Source organism: Terrapene carolina, unplaced genomic scaffold (genome assembly GCF_002925995.2).
Source record: "Terrapene carolina triunguis isolate 2854851 unplaced genomic scaffold, T_m_triunguis-2.0 Scaffold374, whole genome shotgun sequence".
NCBI lineage: Eukaryota > Metazoa > Chordata > Testudines > Emydidae > Terrapene > Terrapene triunguis.
Window position 1 is genome coordinate 15,645,755 of NW_020664725.1, and position 18,224 is coordinate 15,663,978.

General features: G+C 41.8%; 1 protein-coding gene across 1 annotated transcript in view; it reads right to left on the reverse strand.

The window, feature by feature from the left end:
- Positions 1–18,224, reverse strand: part of CADM1 (cell adhesion molecule 1) — a 290,324-nt gene that overhangs the window by 9,299 nt on the left and 262,801 nt on the right. Inside the window, exon 10 of the mRNA XM_026657898.1 lies at positions 7,024–7,077. Coding sequence (XP_026513683.1) covers positions 7,024–7,077 — 54 coding nt within the window. The remainder of the gene's footprint in view (positions 1–7,023; positions 7,078–18,224) is intronic.

An 18,224-nucleotide genomic window follows, 5' to 3' on the forward strand; every position in this document is an offset into this window, starting at 1 on the left:
GGAGAGAGTAGTGGAAGCATCAGCTTTCCGAAATTGGTGGCAGGAACAAAGATTTGACCTTAAAAAAGGCATCTGCTGAAAAATGCTGCCCCCAATTTACAAAACCCACTGTAGCTTCATATCTATGATAAAAAAAAGAATCAAACAACTTTATTACTGAAGGGGGAACAGGCTAGATGGCAGGAACTGACAAAATGCCACATTGTTTGCATCCGAAGAAGTGGGTTGTAGCCCACGAAAGCTTATGCTCTAATAAATTTGTTAGTCTCTAAGGTGCCACAAGTACTCCTGTTCTTTTTGCGGATACAGACTAACACGGCTGCTACTCTGAAACCTAATCCTAATATGTTATTCTTCCTTAAGATTTGCTTTGCTCAGCACCAATTCAATTACAGATGCTACAAATCCTTCTGACATTTAATTCCCTCTTGTCAGAGAGTAGGAAATGTATACATGTTCCACTTTCCCATTAAGATGTTAATATACATTGGAGCACGCTGGTCTCGAAAGGGCATAGCCTTTTTAAGGGTGTGTTTGGTTGAGAGGAAGCAATGTAGGAAGGTAAGAAACAGGTGAATATACAGTGTTGCATGTTGCTCTCTGAGCAGCATGCAGTGGTACAGCGCTATTCAGCAACTACTTTGCACCGTAGCAAAAATCATCCAAGTACGGTTCTAATATGTCAAAGCATCTTAAAGGAAAACTGCAGTGATTTGTTTCACCACCTCCTTAGAGGGCTATATTAATAACTTAATATAGGTTGAAACAATGAATTTTTAAACACTGTTGTACTGCCTCCATTGAGGGAAAAAATGGAGCTGCTGACTCTGAATTGGGGGCTGATACAACAGCGAACGTCTCAACCAGGGGGTCAGCCTGATATGAATTAACAGCAAGAACATTCTGCTCCCATTTAAAAGTACAGGGAATTGGAGACTTTGGAAGTTATTTTAATTTTTTTTTAAACTGGATAAGCCAACTGTTACATTATGCACAAATTAAGAAATATCCGAGCTTTGACAATATATTAAACCTGAAGTTTTCCTTGAAACGAGCATATCTGATAAACAGTATACATAAGGAAAAAAGGAAATGCTCTTTTGAATAGTATCTATTCAACACCATAGCTCAGTTAGATAGATTTCCAGATTTCTGGGGAGGATGGATTAAATAATACAGTTAATAGTGAACCCATGGCAGTGTGCAATCTGTAGAATTTCAGCAAAAACAACGAGGTGCCACAAGGACTCCTCCTTGTTTTTGCTGATACAGACTAACACGGCTCCCACCCTGAAACCTGTAGCATTTCAGTTCACTTTGCGTACCTGTTTTTCTGGCTTAAGGAAAAATCCATAGTGGCCTCATGTTTACCTTTTGTGAGAGGGAGGATAAATTAGGAGAAAAAACAGTCGAAAGCACCATGTTGGACTATGAAACTGATCAGTGAAACTGCTTATGCATCTTTTGATTCCAGACAAATTTCTGTCCAGAATCATTTTCACAGTACCATATGCCGCTAACTGCTGCTTTTTAAACCTGAATATCCTGTTTTAATTAATTTATAGTTTTAAAGACTAACTACTTAACCCCAGTTTCCAAAGCGGACATGATATTTTGGACTTCCAGAGAAGTAACTGTTTTAAAACAACCAGAATACTGGAGACTATCGATCGTCTGAAAAGAAGGGAGTGGATTTTGGTGGCAGTTTTCGGATAGTGTGGGTTAAAACAGCTAGAGCAAGATTGGAGCTCTGGGCTAGACTGTGGCAGATCTTTTCCAGGTAACCGGTGAATGGTTCTGTTTGATTCTGTGTTTACTGGGCCATTTTTTAGATGTAATATTTTATATTTTCCAGATCCCTTGAGTTTCTTTTTACTCTCTTTGCAAGCGGTGAGAACTCAAGCCTAAGAGCTTGAGAACGACTGGATAAGATACAACAATGGACTCATCACTTGCCCGAATTTAAAATCCAAGTCATATCGGATTTAGAAGTTTTTTTTTTTTTTTTTTTTTAAAAGCAACACACCTGTAAAACCACTGACCGAAATGGCATGTTTTATTTTAAAAATCTGCACAAGAACTGAAAGCCCTAGGTGACCAAGTTCAAGTCCTAGATGGAATTTAGACCTGGTAATTAAAACTGAGAAGCTGGGTTTATATCAGCCTGTCCCCCTTGCACAAAACAGCTGCCCCCACAATGAGTCAAGGTTCTTCACAGTAGCTCCCGGGGTGACTAAAGGGATGGAAGGTTTCTTCACAACACTCCCAACCCCCATGGTGCATAGAAACTTTAGGTTCTGAACTTGATGTCCAGCACCGCATCACCAGGCCAGACTAGCCTCAAGGACTGCTTTTAACAATGCACCTTCACAGTGGTTCTTAGTGCAATTCCATGTGCTCCACCACTGGGGCTCATTAAGGCTCTATTTCTACCACCTGGGGTACAGTGTAAATAAAGCACTTAAGGAGATATAGTTTGTCCCACCTCTGGCTCAGGGAACAGAGTGTTTTACTCCATTGATTTACTGTAGCTGCTATGTCTATTTTTTCTGGTTTACATTCTGCTATGTAGACCAAGGTCTTAAAACATTTTCTGGGGGGAGAAATGGGGGGTAACTGACAGCTCTGAAGTTTCTTCTGTGCACATTTGTACTGTAAAAGCAGAAGATTGATAGATCCCTTTGTGCATGTGCAGCTTGGCCGTTAATTTCAGCAATTGAGATTTACCGCTGTACTCCCACAAAAATTTCTTAACAGCGCTTCCATTTCTAGGGGGAAATTAATTTTTAAGCTATGATGTGGGACAATTTTTTTTACAGTCTCTTCGTAGCTACCATACTACTCATGTTTTTGCAATACATGGATTGTGCTGGAGAAGGGAAAACAAGCGATGGTTTTTTAAAAAACCCTAAGCCCAGTAAATATCTTACTTTTAAAAGGTAAAGTTAATGAATACCATTTTCAAAAGTGCATGAGACTTAGGAGACAAAGTCCCATTTTCAAAAGTGACTTAGGAGCCTATGGCCCATTGACTTTCAATGAAATTTAGGCTCCTTACCTAAATCACGTTTCATAATGGGACTTTGACCACTAAATCACTTTGGCACTTTTGAAGATGTTATCCACTGTCTAAAAGGCATAACAACATGTAATAAAAAAAGCCAGTCCATCTCTGCTAATAACTAGGCGGCTAAAAAAAACATTGACCATGAACATTTTCAAAGTGCATTTTCTATTTAAAGAAGTACTTTGATTGGTCAATTTGCTTTGTGGTGAGTTTTCTCAAGCTGCCTATGAAAACGGTATTAGCTAAAGTAGCAATGGGGTTTGGGATTTTTCGTGCCTGTCATTAGTTTGGAAAAATGTGTCATGTTCATCCATAAATAGGGAAGGATTGGAATTGCTACCCGGATGCAGTAGGAATGGATGATATTATTATTCATGATGACAGTTTAGCATTAAGTGTGCTACACCTACTCTAATTTATTGATAGACTGTTTAAGACTGGTGTTAACCTGTTTGTCTTGTATTATAATTGAATTTGGTCTCTAACTTAAACTATAGAAATTCAAGGAGTTCATCCTTCTTCAATCAATAAGCTCCTCTGCAGTGACCCATTTCAAGATAGCTTCATAAAAAATAATGTATCTTGTTTTAATAAATTTAATCACTATGACAGCTGCTCAATTTTTATTGGCTGTTTCTTCAGACATTTCTCTGCTAGAGAATGAAGCCACGCTTACAATCAATAGTAATTGATTAATCAGCATCCCCCTTGAACAAAGATGCTAATCAGGTTTTGATTAGCTAATCAAACCAGATGCAGAGGCTACATGGTTGTTCCTTGATTGTTCAGTGTTTTACAAGATGTGTATCACCACTGTTGAGGAAAGTAAGACGACTATAATGCATCTGTGGGGAGGGAAACTACAATTTACTGAATTAATTTAACTGGATTATTACAATCATAAGCAAAAAAACATCTTAGCACTTGTGACAGGTGAGTGATTGACAAGACTACCGCTATGATACCCCTGATACTATGGTGCCAAGGAGGGGTTGATGGGGGAATAATTTCATATGAGTTCCTGTGAGCATAAAACAAATTATTTCACAGCAATAGGGTCTTATGTTACAGAGCAAATGTTTGAGTCATAGGGACATATGTACATCAAGCAGCAAAAGTCATACAGGCCACTGGAACCTACCTACCTAGATGCAGGGGAATAGATGCATTATATAATTGTACTGTTCGGAGAGCCCCCGGGGGAACTATTTGGCAGGGTGTGAATACCAGAAATAAATGGCATACTGCACAAACCCTGTTGCTGAACTAGCATTTAATGATGCCAGAGCTCATCAATAATTCTGTCTGGAGGGGCTTCCTGTTCAACTCTGGGTGCAATTCAAGGTGTTGCTATTCATTTTTGAAGCCCAACGTGCTTGAATGTTGGTTAGCCACCAAAATGCCAGTCTCCCAACATACATGTAAAGGAGATGAGATCAGCTGGACACTCACTCATAGGCCTTAGAACTGGAAGTTTGGAGGCTGGGCATTTTCAGTAGGTGGCTCTCAACTCGCAACTTACCTTTACCGTATGTCGGAAAGCCTGAGTTTGCTGACTGACCTTCTGGGCATGACAGGTGGCCCATCTGGCTACTCAGGGTAGGTCTACGTTGCAATAAAACACCTGCAGCAGGCCTGTGCCAGCTGACTTGGGCTTGCAGGGCTGGGGCTGTAGGACTATAAAATTGCAGTGTGGACGTTTGGACTGGAGCCTGGGCTCTGGGACCCTCCCCTCTCGCAGTGTCCCAGAACCCAGGCTCCAACCTCAGCCTCAATATTTACACTGTAATTTTACAGCCCCACAGCCTGAGCCCCTTGAGTCCAAATCAGCTGACCCTGGTCAGCCGCAGGTGTTTTATTGCAGTATGGACATACCCTCAGACTTTTGCTTAAGGGGTTAGTGTATGCTGGTTTATAGCTAAGGAAGGGGATGAGACACTTTTGTAATTCTAAGTGACGTTGATGACTAAAGTTGGTGGCGTTCATCTCTGGGCACATGCGCATAAGTAATAAAACAGTTTTTAAAAATCTACAAAATATTAATAACCTATAGATCAAGTTCTCAAAACACATGGTCTGTTTTACATCTGCAAAAACATACCAAATGGGCATGTGCTCATGCAAACAGGACACCTTCTCACCTGGTTGGTATGGGCAGCAGGTGTGTTAGCAATGGATTTCGTGAAGATTTTTGAAAATGTAGCCCTACATTTTAAAGCTTCAAATAGAAAAACACACCTATCAGCAGAAAATATGCTATCCTGTCAATGCCTCTAGACAGAATGAGTCACTGGCTGCATTGGAAGCAAAATGGGAAAATTAAACAAAATTATTACCTTGTCCCTATGCCAGTCAGTACTATCCATTCCTCAACAGCCTGCTACACTCAGTTTGAGAGCTTGTGCTGTGGTCAGGAATTTGAGAGACAGGCAGCTCCACTCAAAAAGCAGCGACAGAAGTGATGGAAGAGATTCATTTCAGCAATTCGACTAGGGAATTCCTCTCTAAGTTATTCAGTTAACTGGTTATAGATTTTTTGTTCTAATTAACTATCAAATCAAAACAATCATTTCCCCTCCATAAATTGATACATCACAAACACCTGGTACTACTTCGCTATCAGGACTGGCTCAGACCTGAGGTATCATCAGCACCGCCGGGCTCTACAGCTGTTGTACAGCTCATGGGATGTCTTATTCGGATAAAATGCACGGTAGTTCAATCACGTCTAACCACTTGGCCAATTTACACCTCTAGTGGCACACACAAAAAGACGCAGATAAGTTTACTGGGAATAAAACAAAACTTTCTATGAATTAAAAAAAAGGTAAAAAAAAAGTCCAATTTTATAACTACAAAATGGAGAAGCATCAAATCAAGACGATGCCTCTGGGCAGCGCTGCTCCCAAGTACCTATGGACCCTGCAGCCAGCCCCCCTCAACGATTGCCAGGAGTCCCACAATGGACGCAGGACTTAAAGTGGGTCTGCTTCACCATGATTTTGTGTACTATAGAAGAGCCCCATTCTGACGCCTGAAGGGGAACCCATATGGCCCATTTCTTTCTTGACTGTTTGAAAGTCTCACATGGTGCCTCCCAGTTCACGTGCACTCAAGACCTCACAGCACAAATAAAAATGGGTCAGTAAAACGAACAATTAAAAGTGAAGCAGTGACAGCACGTGCTAAATTAGAGTATTTAGAATGTTCAGAAGGAGCTCATCTGACTAGATGTAAGTGAGACCAAGTGATTTAACATACATCTATGTACCATAGTTTATGTCTGTGTTTCAACTACATCCACCCCTCCCAAATCGCCCGCTGAAGAGATGTTTGTTTCTTAATTTGTAACAGTAATGCCTGCATTTGGGAAATCAGCAATAAAACCTACTTGTGCAAGTTGCTCAGTCTGCTGTGAAAAAAAGGTTCAAAGCATCTAATTAATTTACATTATAGCGCGTGATAAAAGAATTGTCCCTTTCTCTCCCCATTTGAGATAATCATGTCATGACAATTTCCCAGCACAACATGAAGTAGCAGGCAGGGTAGATTTAGTGCAAACTGCATTTTTATAGACGTTCATACAATCCAACATCCGGGAGTGTTTTACAAATGTAACAAAATTTCAACTGAACCATTCTCTAATTAGGATTAAAACATTATTTCAAGCCACTGAACTTACAGTTGCTGTTTGACAACCTGAAATATGAATCACATCGTATTGCATACATTTCCCTGCCCCCATTCTGAAGTATGTTAATATGTAAATGCATGCCAATATTGAGAGAGGAAAAAAGAAGTAGAAAACAAGTATATTTCTAAAAGACAGGCTTCTATATTTAATTGCTACACAACAGCAACTGTGCAATGCAAAATGGCCAAGATGCAGAAATCAAAGTGGAAGCAGTATCCACAGATTGAACACAACACTGTTTTACCTAATTACTCGCCCTTACCTGAGAGATCCCCATAGTCCAGTTCCTCTGCAGAATTTGGCAACCGAGTAAAGCCTTACAAGTAAAAACAAACTCGTTTTTCTTTATATTCCTCAAGGGACAACAATAATACACTTAACAATTGAGGATGGATTTACTGGAAAAAAAAGTGAGTCAGTCACTTGCCACCTTTGGATGGTTTGAATAGATTAGCTTGTAAATGCAGTTCTCCAATCATCTACTTTAGTACTGATAGACTGTCAGAAAGATTCCTCAGTCTACACTGTTTAAAACACATGAAACATGAAGGTGAATGTTCAAAATCACTCATCCATAACAGCATGCAAAAACCCTTCCCAAACCTTGATTGTTAACTGTCAAATGGTGTGATGGATCACTTTATTACAGTTCTATTTAGATTACACGTGTGTATGTATGTAAAATTTTATTTCTAGTTACAATACAAATTGAAATCCTTGGCCAATGTTGACACAAACAGCATTTTATCAATTTATGGATATCTTGGATAAAAAGGTTACCCTACCTTTCCAGAACTGTTGTTCTTTGAGATGTGATGTGCATGTCCATTCCACTGTGTATGCGCCTCGTACACAGCGTCAAGAGATTTTTCCCTCAGCAGTACCTATCAGGGCAGCAGGAGTGCCCTCTGGTGCCTTCCACTGCTGCATCCAGGTATAAAAGGCCACGCTGCCCCCGACCCCCCTTCAGTTCCTTCCTTCTAGAAAGGCTCTGATCAAGAGGGGGAGGAGGGTGGGTCATGGAATGGACATGTGCAACGCATCTTAAAAAACAGTTACAGAGAAGTAGATACAAGGTTTTTTTTTCCCTTGGAGCAATTGCACATGTCCATTTCACTGTAGGTGACTCAAGCAGGGAGGGAGAACGCACATGTGGGCCGAACAAACACTGCTACCTAAAATCTCCAATTAGAGGCGCAGGGATGCAAATACACCTACAGTGAGCACTCATAGGGACACTACTCAAAGAAGAGTGAATGTTGACATGGCCACACTGGGGCTATTAGAATCTTGCTTGACTCATAGACTTAAAGGTCAGAAGGGACCATTATGGTCATCTAGTCTGACCTCCTGCATGATGCAGGCCACAAAAGCTGACCCACCCACTTTCCCTTAACTCAGCTGTTGAAGTCTCCAGATCGTGATTTAAAGACTTCAAGTCGCAGAGAATCCTCCAGCTTGCGACCCCTGCCCAATGCTGCGGAGGAAGGCGAAAAACCTCCAGGGCCTCTGCCAATCTACCCTGGAGGAAAATTCCTTGACTTTGGACAAGACTTTGGGCAGGAGCAGAACTGGAGGGAAGACACACAATAGGCCTTCTGACCAGGGTCAGAGGAACGCAGTCAGTCAGTGAACCTGGGCTATGAATTGCTCAGGAACAAAAAGATGACTTTTGTTTGCTCTTGTTGTAAACAGGTCCACTTGGGGAGTTCCCTGCTGCTAGAAAATGGACCTGGACACATCTGGGCTCAGATACCATCGTGGTGATCTGCAAACGACCTGCTCAGGCAGTATACCAGAGTGTTTTGAACTCCTGGAAGGTAAGCAACTCTCAGGTTGAGGGAACTGGCGATGTAGAAATTCCAAAGGAGGATTGCCTCCCAGCATAACGTTGTCAAATGGGCTCCCTCTGGTTTGTATACTTAGAACATGGCTTCTGCGCTAAGAGTACCAACGAATTCCACCCCTCGATACGCAGAAGGAACACCACGAAAGCCAAACAGATGGCCCAAAGTGCCCCGATATTTCTATGGAGATTTAGATCCTCAAGAAACCAAAGGCCCTGAGTCTGAAGGGGACCTAAGTGAGCTCCCCAATCTAGATCCAATGCATCTGTGACTAGAGTGAGTGACTTATGGAGGAGCAAAAGGAAACTCCCTCGTCAACACTTGCAGGTTCTACCCCTGCCCCGGGAGGACAAGATCTGAGCAGATACTTGAACTACCAGGTCAACTGACGATGGGCCGGCGAGTACACAAGGGCTAGCCAACCCCCTGGCATGCTGCACCACGCCATGCACACCGCTGTCTCTCCTAGAAGTTTGAGGCAATTCTGAACCGCATTCTGACAGATCATGAGCAACAACCTGCACTGACTGGAACTTCTGCTCCGGCAGGAAAGCCCTGGGATTTGTAGAGTCCAGGACTGCCTCAATGAATTCTATTTGAAGAGGTGTCAGGGTAGATTTCTCTGTCCTGATTAGGAACCCTGGTGTGTTGAAAGCAGACTGATGAGTGGCTACACTATAGAATACCCGAGACCTGGACCAGCCTTTCACTAGCCAGTCATCCAGGTAGGGGAATACACGGATTCCTGGCCTTCGCAGGGATGCTGCTACTGCAGCCATGAATTTTGTGAAGATGCGAGGGGCTGCTGTGAACCGGCAGTGGCTTCCATTGACCATGAATCTGAGAAACTTTCTGAGGCTCTGGTGAATCACCACATGACAATAAGCATCCTTTAAGTCAAGAGCAGTAGACTAGTCCCTAGGATCTAAGGAAGGGAGTAACAGGTGCTAGAGTAACCAGCCGGAATTGTGTCGTCTTTTGGAACTTGTTTAGCTGCTTTAGATCTAAAATAGGCCTGATACTCCCTTTGCCTTTGGGATTAGGAAGGAATGGGAATAAAATCCCTTCTCTCTGAAGGGCATGGAACTTCCTGCATGGGCTCCATGAGGAGAGGAGACAATCTCCTGAAGTAGCACGCTCTCGTCAGAGTGGTCCCCGAAGAGTGACGGGTACAGAAATAAATCGAAGGGTGTACCTCACTTCCACTGTCCATAAGACCCACAGGTCCATGTTGATGTGAGTCCAAACACTTAGGAAATGGGATAGGTGATTGGAGTGGGGAAAGATGGCACTGTGGGGAGTGGTATACTGCTCTTAACCAACAGGTCAAAATGATTGTTCAGGGGACCCAATCTGCCTAGAACTGGCAGCTGCAGAAGAGCAGGGAGGAGGAGGTCACCTCTACTCTTTGTGGAGAGGTTCTGGGTACATGGCAAGAAGGGATGAAGGTATTGGGAAAGCTCTGGATGGAACGGCTTTCTTATTGCCACTGGTGTGTAAGTCCCCAGAGACAGAAAGGTCACCCCTGAATCCTTAAGACTGTGAAGCCTCTCCTCTGTCTTATCAGAAAAGAGTGTGAGGCTTTCAAAGGTTTGTTGCACCTGTGGGGGAAGACCTGATGACTGCAGCCAAGATGAACATGCAGGGAGATGATCGAAGCCACTGCTTGAGCCACAGAGTCCACCACATTCAGGCTAGCTTGCAAAGCGGTCTTGGCAACAAATTTGCCCTCCTCCACCATAGAAGTGAACTCCTGCTTTTGCCTCATCAGGAAGCTTGTCTCTGAACTTCAGGATACTTCAAAGGCTGAAATTGTGCTGGCCCAGCAGAGGCTGCTGGTTTGCGACCCTAAGCTGTAAAGCTCCTGTGCAATAAAGCTTCCTGCCGAACAGGTCTAGCTTTTTTGCTTCTTTTCCTTTAGACGTTGAGGCCTCGTGTCTCTCTTCTTCTTTAGCAGCAGCAACTACCAGGGGGCCTGGAGGAAGGTGATTATAGAAGTGCTCGAATCCCCGTGAAGGGACATATCTTCTCTCCACCCTTTTAGCAGTGGTTGGCAGGGAAGATGGGGTCTACTATAAAACCGTGACAGGTTCCAGGATAGCCTCATGAATAGGGAGAGCTACCCTAGAGTGTCCTCCAGAGGCTAAAATGTCCACAAGCCTGCATGCCCTTTCCTGAACCTCTTCTGGTTGGAGATACAGAGCTGCAGCCACCCTCTTCAACAAAGTCTCAGTGAGCTCTGAAATCAACGGGACGGTGAGAGCTTGGCTCAGTCACTACCACCTCATCAGATGATGAAGAGGAGGCAGCTCAGGATTGTTGAGGAGGTCCCCTCCTCTAATTCCTCCACAGGACAGTCCTGTGCACGCAGCTCCGCCTGCACGACTCTGGAGGAGGGAAGACTGACCTTGTTGCAGATGCTCCCAGCATCTAGGTGATGTGTAAGGGTGCGAAGGGAGCGAAGAGACTCTAGAACATGGAAGGAAGCTCCTAGGGTTCCAAAAGGGCCATTGATATGGAGGCAGGGCCCAGCTACGTGCAGGCCACTGGTCCTTAGAGAGCTGCGGCTGTGGCCAATAACATGATGGGCAGGCACCCCACTGCGGGTTGCTGGGCATGCTTGGGGCAAGACACACATGATCCAACGGACTCCGTTACCTCAGATCACAGTGGAGCTGACCCCATTGGTACCGGGGAGGCCAGTTCTGAGTCTGGAGATGGGGGTACCAGTGAGATCATTACTGGCTTCCTCTAGATAGAGCCCTATGGAGAGGGGCCACAACTACAGAAGCCACCAGTACTGAATGGTGCTCTGGGGTTGGAGCTGGGACCATGTGCTTCCAATCCTGGTACCAGGCCAGATACCCAAACATCAGGGGAAGCTGCCACCGACAGGTTAAGCAACTCTCTGGCTGCCTCGAAAGCCTTGGCTGTAGACAGCACCAGAAAGGGCTCCGGAGTCTATGGTACCGAAACGCGTGCTGGTCCTTTGGGGATTGGTTGCAATGGACCTGTCCCAGCCTCTGGAGTCAGCAATCCCTCTAGGCTTACTGACTGTGTCTGGGGATGCCTCCTCTTTGAGGGCACCTCTGAGTTCTTGCCTCTGCTCAAGTGCCTTCACCATAGACTTCAAAGGCCCCAATACAGAGTGTTTGGGAGACTCACATTGTCTCTTCTTGAGTACCAGCAACGAGGATCTGCCTCTGGACTCCTAACAGGGGGAGCACTCATAACTGACTCTCACATGCTCATACGCATTCAGAGTGGGAAGGTTCTGAGGGCAGGCGAAGCACAGATTCCACAAGCAGGAACTTGAGTCTGGCAGCCCGATCCTTTTTCAATTGGGGTTTGAACCTTTTACAAACGTGACATTTGTCACTCACATACACCTCCCAGACACTTAAGGAAGATGGGGTGTGGGCTGCTCACTGGTACAAGACTTGTTACATGAGTAACAGGCCCCAAAGCCAGGAGACAGAGGCATTTAGTCCAATACCGTGCTCGGAAGCCCACTCTAGAAAAACACTACCCTAAATTTATTCTAAATATGTACAAACACTACACTAGCCTAAAAACTAGTTCTACAGACACTGTGTACACTAAAAGGAGGAAGGCTTGCAGATACAAAGTTCGGTGCTCCAACAACTGTTACTAGCAGGAGGAAGGAACTAAGTGGGGTTGGGGGTAGCATGGCCCTTTGTACCTGCATGCAGTGGCGTGAGGCACCAAATGGCACTCATACTACCCCGATGGGTACTGCTGAGGGGGAAAAAAAAAAAATCTTCTACAACTGTGCATGAGACGCACACCTACAGTGGAATGGACATGTGGAGTCACTCAAAGAAGAACACATTTCAAAACTGCACAGCAGCTGTACAAGCAGATTGCAGGTTCTATCTTCAGTGAAAAAAATCTGATATGGAAAATGATTTTTTTTTTTTTTAAATTTCAAAACTTGATCCGTTTGTGGAAAAGTATCCTCAAAGCTGATAAAGCAGTTAGGCAGGATAAACCCCTTCTGTGACCTTTAAATACTAAGAGCTATTGCAAGCTACCACTACAACCCAACTAGCTTTGGTTTGAACAGTCGTATCTTTAAGTGTATTTGAAAAAAAGGTTTTTTGAGGGGTTGACGGGAAGCATAGAAAATTTGGTTTAGCGAGGACAATCTTATTCTTTACTACTTTGTTAAAGTGTCAGCACCAATAAAGTATCCGAAGGTCAAAGAATTCTATTTAATTAAGGGATAACACCCAGTGCGATGAAGTAAACTGGTACTTGTAATAAACTGCTGTTGCAAGTGACTGGATGCCAAAGAATGTACACTCAGATTTATATACACTAAGAAGTAGTACGGTTTTAGCTGAACTGCTGCTGACCACATCAGCTGTGCATGGACAAGGGCCAACCCAGATTACCTAAAAACTGCTGACAACAGATTCGGCTCTTTCCTAGAGCGGACAGGGCCTTAGCTGTATGAGCAGAAATATCATCCAAGTCTCCCGAGATTTCATTGGTTGAAAGTATTCTCTTGCAGAATTGATTTTATCAATTGTATAAAGACACATTACCATTATTCAAATAATGATAAATGGGCAACAAAAAGCACCTTAACAATATAGTTGCAAATCTCAAAGTTAATCCCTCTCATTTACGTGGTCCAATGGAGTATCAAATAATGTTATATATGCTCCTATAAGGATAGTTGCTATTGAGGAATGGCAAAAATGGAGTTTAGAGCTTGTGTTTACTTCAAATTCTCTTTTGAGTGGAGAGAGATTTTAGGAAGAAGGTATAGAGGTGTTTTTTTAATAATAAAGATGAAGATGTTTATACAATATTGTTGATCTGCAAAATTTCCCCATTAGAAAGCAGCAGACAGTCAACATACACCTCATTATAGATGAAACTGTCATTTTTAATGACATAGTGTTTAAAATACACCATGTCATCTGGAATCTACTGCTTGAATTATCTACTAACGTAGAAAACCATTTAGCTTAATGGCACGAAATTTGTTTTCGCGCCACTGTTAGATTTCAGGAAGCTGCACATTTTTTACTGTAATATGATCATCTTTGTATAAATATAATTACAGTGGACTCTCAGACATGCAAACCTGTGCTCTGAAGAGCAGCCATTCAATTTTTATCTCACTAAAATTGCTTCTATACAGTGTTCTCTTTCACTTAAAGGGAACTTCGTTTTCTCAATAATGAAAAAAGGGCAACGTTGCATTTTTTATGAAGCAAAGAATCTTTTTCAAAAGGAAATTTAACAATTCAGTTTCTACCTGCACCTGGTACACTCAAAAATGTCACCGAACAGTATTAAAACCTGTTGCGAGGCATTTTAAATATGTGGTAAATTACTACTTGATTTTTCTCATTAAACTTTCATATCGACTATTAAAGTCCTTTCTCTTCATTTCTGATTAAAATGTATGCTAAGTCTTCTACAACTTCTTTAAATAAATGAAAGTTAACTTTTCACTCCGATGCAATTTTGCTGCCAAATAATAAAACTTAAAAAGGTGAAAACATCAAGTTACAAGTTTAATCACTTCCAGGTACAGATATTTAAGTGATTACGTTAGTATGCCATCTATTTATTCAGATTTATATTGACAAAATAACATTGTGTAGCGTCCCGTAAATAATCTATTTTTTAAAGCAACAATTATTTTCTTTCCTTATAAGACAGGAAATATCAAATTATGGCTCTATTTTATGTTAATCATTTTACACCAGTCGACAGATATCTTAAAACATACGTAGAGATCTTTGTGACATTTTATTTAAATTGCCCCAAGGATTGGACGTGCAAGGTAACATTTTAAATTATTATATTTACTATTAGGGTTATACATTAAGGGGAAAATTTTCAAATGGAACAAATAGCAGTTAGGCGCCCACTGTTGCCCTATTATGTCAATACAGAAGCCAGCATGAGATTGTTCTTTACTGTACTGTTTATATGGCCAAGATTCTCAAAAGTGGTTAGTGCTTCTGGATGGCTCAGTTTGGGATGCCATCTTAAGCCTGATTTTCAGAGTGGGTAACTGTTAGAAAGGAAACAGTAACTTAACAACCCATTGGACATTTGTGTTACCATCAACATCAAAAACCCCTCATGTGCTACCAATTACCTATTCCCCTCCTTAGCTAGCATGAATATCTACAATATTGAGATGGATAATATTTTTTTCCTCCCTCAAACTCTAATCAGATTTTGGTGTCACAGACATTTTATTATGAAATTCTGTCTTTCTTTCTTTGTCAGTTTTAGGAGGGGTTTTTCCAACCAATTTATTTCCTTGCTATTATTCGTGGGAGTTCTGTCTGCACTAAAATGGTAACCTACTGTTCCCTGGCTAAATATTATAGCTGAAATGCCATCAAAAACTTCTCCTCCATTCATTAGTCTCTTCAGGGTGTGCTTTTGCAATGTGTATGCAGTTAGCAGGATCCCTTGATTGAATTAGTTTCTGACTGTTATTTTTATATATTCAGATAAATATGTACACATGTAGAATGGATATGCCATTTGTAGTGAAGTACAATGTGCACTGGTTTTTAAATTATTTTTTAAAACTGGTTTAGGGCTTGTTTAAAACTGACTCGAGGTAAGAACTTGAGAAAATGATACAGTTCAGATATTGTCTTTGCTGTGGCAACACTGTGCATTATGAACAAATGCATGGCCTCAGATACATGCTTTCTTTATATAGGTGGTATAAGAATGAGTTCGGCAATTATATAGAGAGTAGATGACCTATGAGGCTAAGCTCCTAAGCCTACCATGGAACAAAGACTTTAAACTGTTAAAGCAAATAAATTTAGATGTTGGTGGATGGGGAGGGGGGGAATGGACCCGGCCTATTCGCCAAAGTCTATAGGATTAGATGTTTAACTAATTATTTTTGCCATTGCTATACCATGTTCAACCCTCACATTAATTCTATTGATGCAGGGAATTGGGATTTCAAAATGCATGGGGGAGCTTCAACCCCACTGGCACTATGAAGTGAAAAAATAAAAAGGGAAAGCGGATTTTTAAAAATTTTCAGTAAAACCAGTTTACCGCAGTGCAGCAGAAACACAAGCACTACTGCCAGCCATGACCATGCTGTTATTAGAGTTCTGATAATGAACAGTGCAGAGAAAGGAAAAAAATGCACAAGAAAATTTAGTTATTTCATTTTTAAACAGAAGAGTTAATAAAGTTCGTGCTTTAAGTCACTCATGCATTACTGCTGCAAATTCTGTACCATGAGAAAATAGGAATGGCAGGGTTCTTTTGGCTATTGTTTTACATGCACACACGCACTCTCACACATGCATACACACACTCACACACGTGGCTCCTCTTTTCCAGGCCTCTAGGATACACTCCAAAAATCATAATCACTCAAAAAAACCTTTCAGAGATTGTAGTTTTGTACGTCTCACTAGCCGTAAATTCCACTCTTACAGTCACATTTTCTTTACTACCAATCTACTGGATTTAAATTTTTAATTAATTTTAAGTGTTTTTTGGAGAAAATCCATTTGGTTTTATATCATGCCCATGCATTTCTAATCATTCGTGTACATGCTCACTCAGATTGGTAAGAACAAATGGCCAACATACATAAACATCTGGTATACTCCATACACACTCCAGCAACACAAGCTTGGAAAGAAACCCAAAAGTCTTCCTAGAGAAAGAACACTTTAAGAGGAAGGTATTGTGGAGTTCAGGTAAATTTTTAAGGCTGAAAAGACTATCAGAGCTAGTTTGCCTAGCACATCTTGTCATTCAAGTTGTTTCTGTGATAAAACCTGGCAACTCTCACCCCTGTAGATTAACATACTGAAAAACAGGTGCTTCTTGGTGTAATGGAGCCCTCTCAAGGCAGTTAAATAATTAAAGCTATTAGTAGATATAGTTAACAAATATTTGTTATTTTGCTGCAACTGTGTTACAATGAGATTTCCTTCTGCAACATCAACACCCATATCAACCCTTCACAACAGTTATGGATTCAATGACTTCATTTTGATACCTCTGGGGCTCCCTCCCACTAGCCCAGGTTCTCCCAGAGATCAACAAAAGTGTTATTTCAGACAAAGATGTCCACCTTGGTTTAGTTTACTAGTCCTAGTTGGCAGAATGGCAGACCCTTCTAACTCTCCCCACAGTGACGCAAAGAACAGCTTTACCTGCAAACGGCTATGATTTCAGACAGACACCAAAGAGATGTTAGTACAAATGTTGGGTATTATATGAACTATGTATCCTACAACTAGACATATTAAGCTTTTCTTATACAGATCCCTAAGGTCTGAGGCATGGCATCCCCATAATGTTTTTGCTTTAACATCAAGAGGAATTAAAATGGGAAAAGCCTCCAACCCATCAACTCTTCTCTGGCTGGAAAGTACTGATCAAGCATCAGGAGAACCAGTAACCTAAAATCCTTACGGTGAGCGGGTTTCACACAATTCGCTATGGTTACTATTCAATCAAACCACACTGGCAAAAGGAAAAAAAAAGGAAGAACTTTATTTACTCCACAGTCAAGCCACGTGTATTCCCTGAACATCCTGCTCCGTTTCGGATGTTTCTAATATTGCCAATGGTTTCTATGGAAACAATCTCAAGCTTGTGACTTGGCAGATGTAGTAAAATCAAGGTGGAAAAGTCTTTCAAATATTTTGTTTTAAACTGCATGAGCAGTAGGACCTGTCTGGTGATCTCAGTAGGTGCTGAGTGCACTATTATCAGGAGGACTGAAATTCAGGACTCAGTCTTGGCCTTGCTCTTGTCCTAGCAGCGGTTGGGGCACTTGATAAAGCTCATGCAACCTCCCTATATTTCTCTAGAGACTTCCAAATATTCAAGGAGCAGTATGCACTAGCCTTGTAAAGGCACATGTCCAGACTTCTTTTGCCAGGGGATATGTCCTCTGTAGCACAGAGACTTTGATAATGAGATCAGGAAGGGAGGAGCAAGTAAATAGAGGCTAAATATAAAGAGATCCTCAGTGATCAGAGGATGCCTATGGAGTAGGAAAGAAATACAAGTAGGATTTTCAAAAGCGCTCAGTGTTGGCCTAACTCTGCTCCCGAGAAGCCCATGTTAAAACTCCTAGTCAGCGTTTGGCCAACACTGAGTGCTTAGGAAATACCATGCCTAATCTTTATGGCTACACATTTTGTTGCTAACTTTGTCATCCTAATTAGTCCAAGATATTTTTAAATTCCACAGTCCCCCTGAAAGTATAAGGGATTTTAAAATGTCAAATAGAAAGTAATATCATTCACTCACAAATGACACAGAAATAAGCCTGGAGGGCTGAGATGAGTCACGAAATCAGGAAATTCTGGATAAAACGGATTAATGACTAGGATTGGGGTGTGGTGGAGCAACATTAAGAGAGGCACGATGGCACACTATCCTAGGAATCTGAAATTTAAAATATCTCAATCGATTCCTGAATCGGAGATTAGAAATAGAAAAGACCTAGTGTTAAGTCATTCAGCACATCTCCCAATGTGCATTTTCTACCGTTGTAGAACTTTGCTTAGCCGACTTTTTCAAGAGTCCATAGTACTATTTCATCTGTATTTGC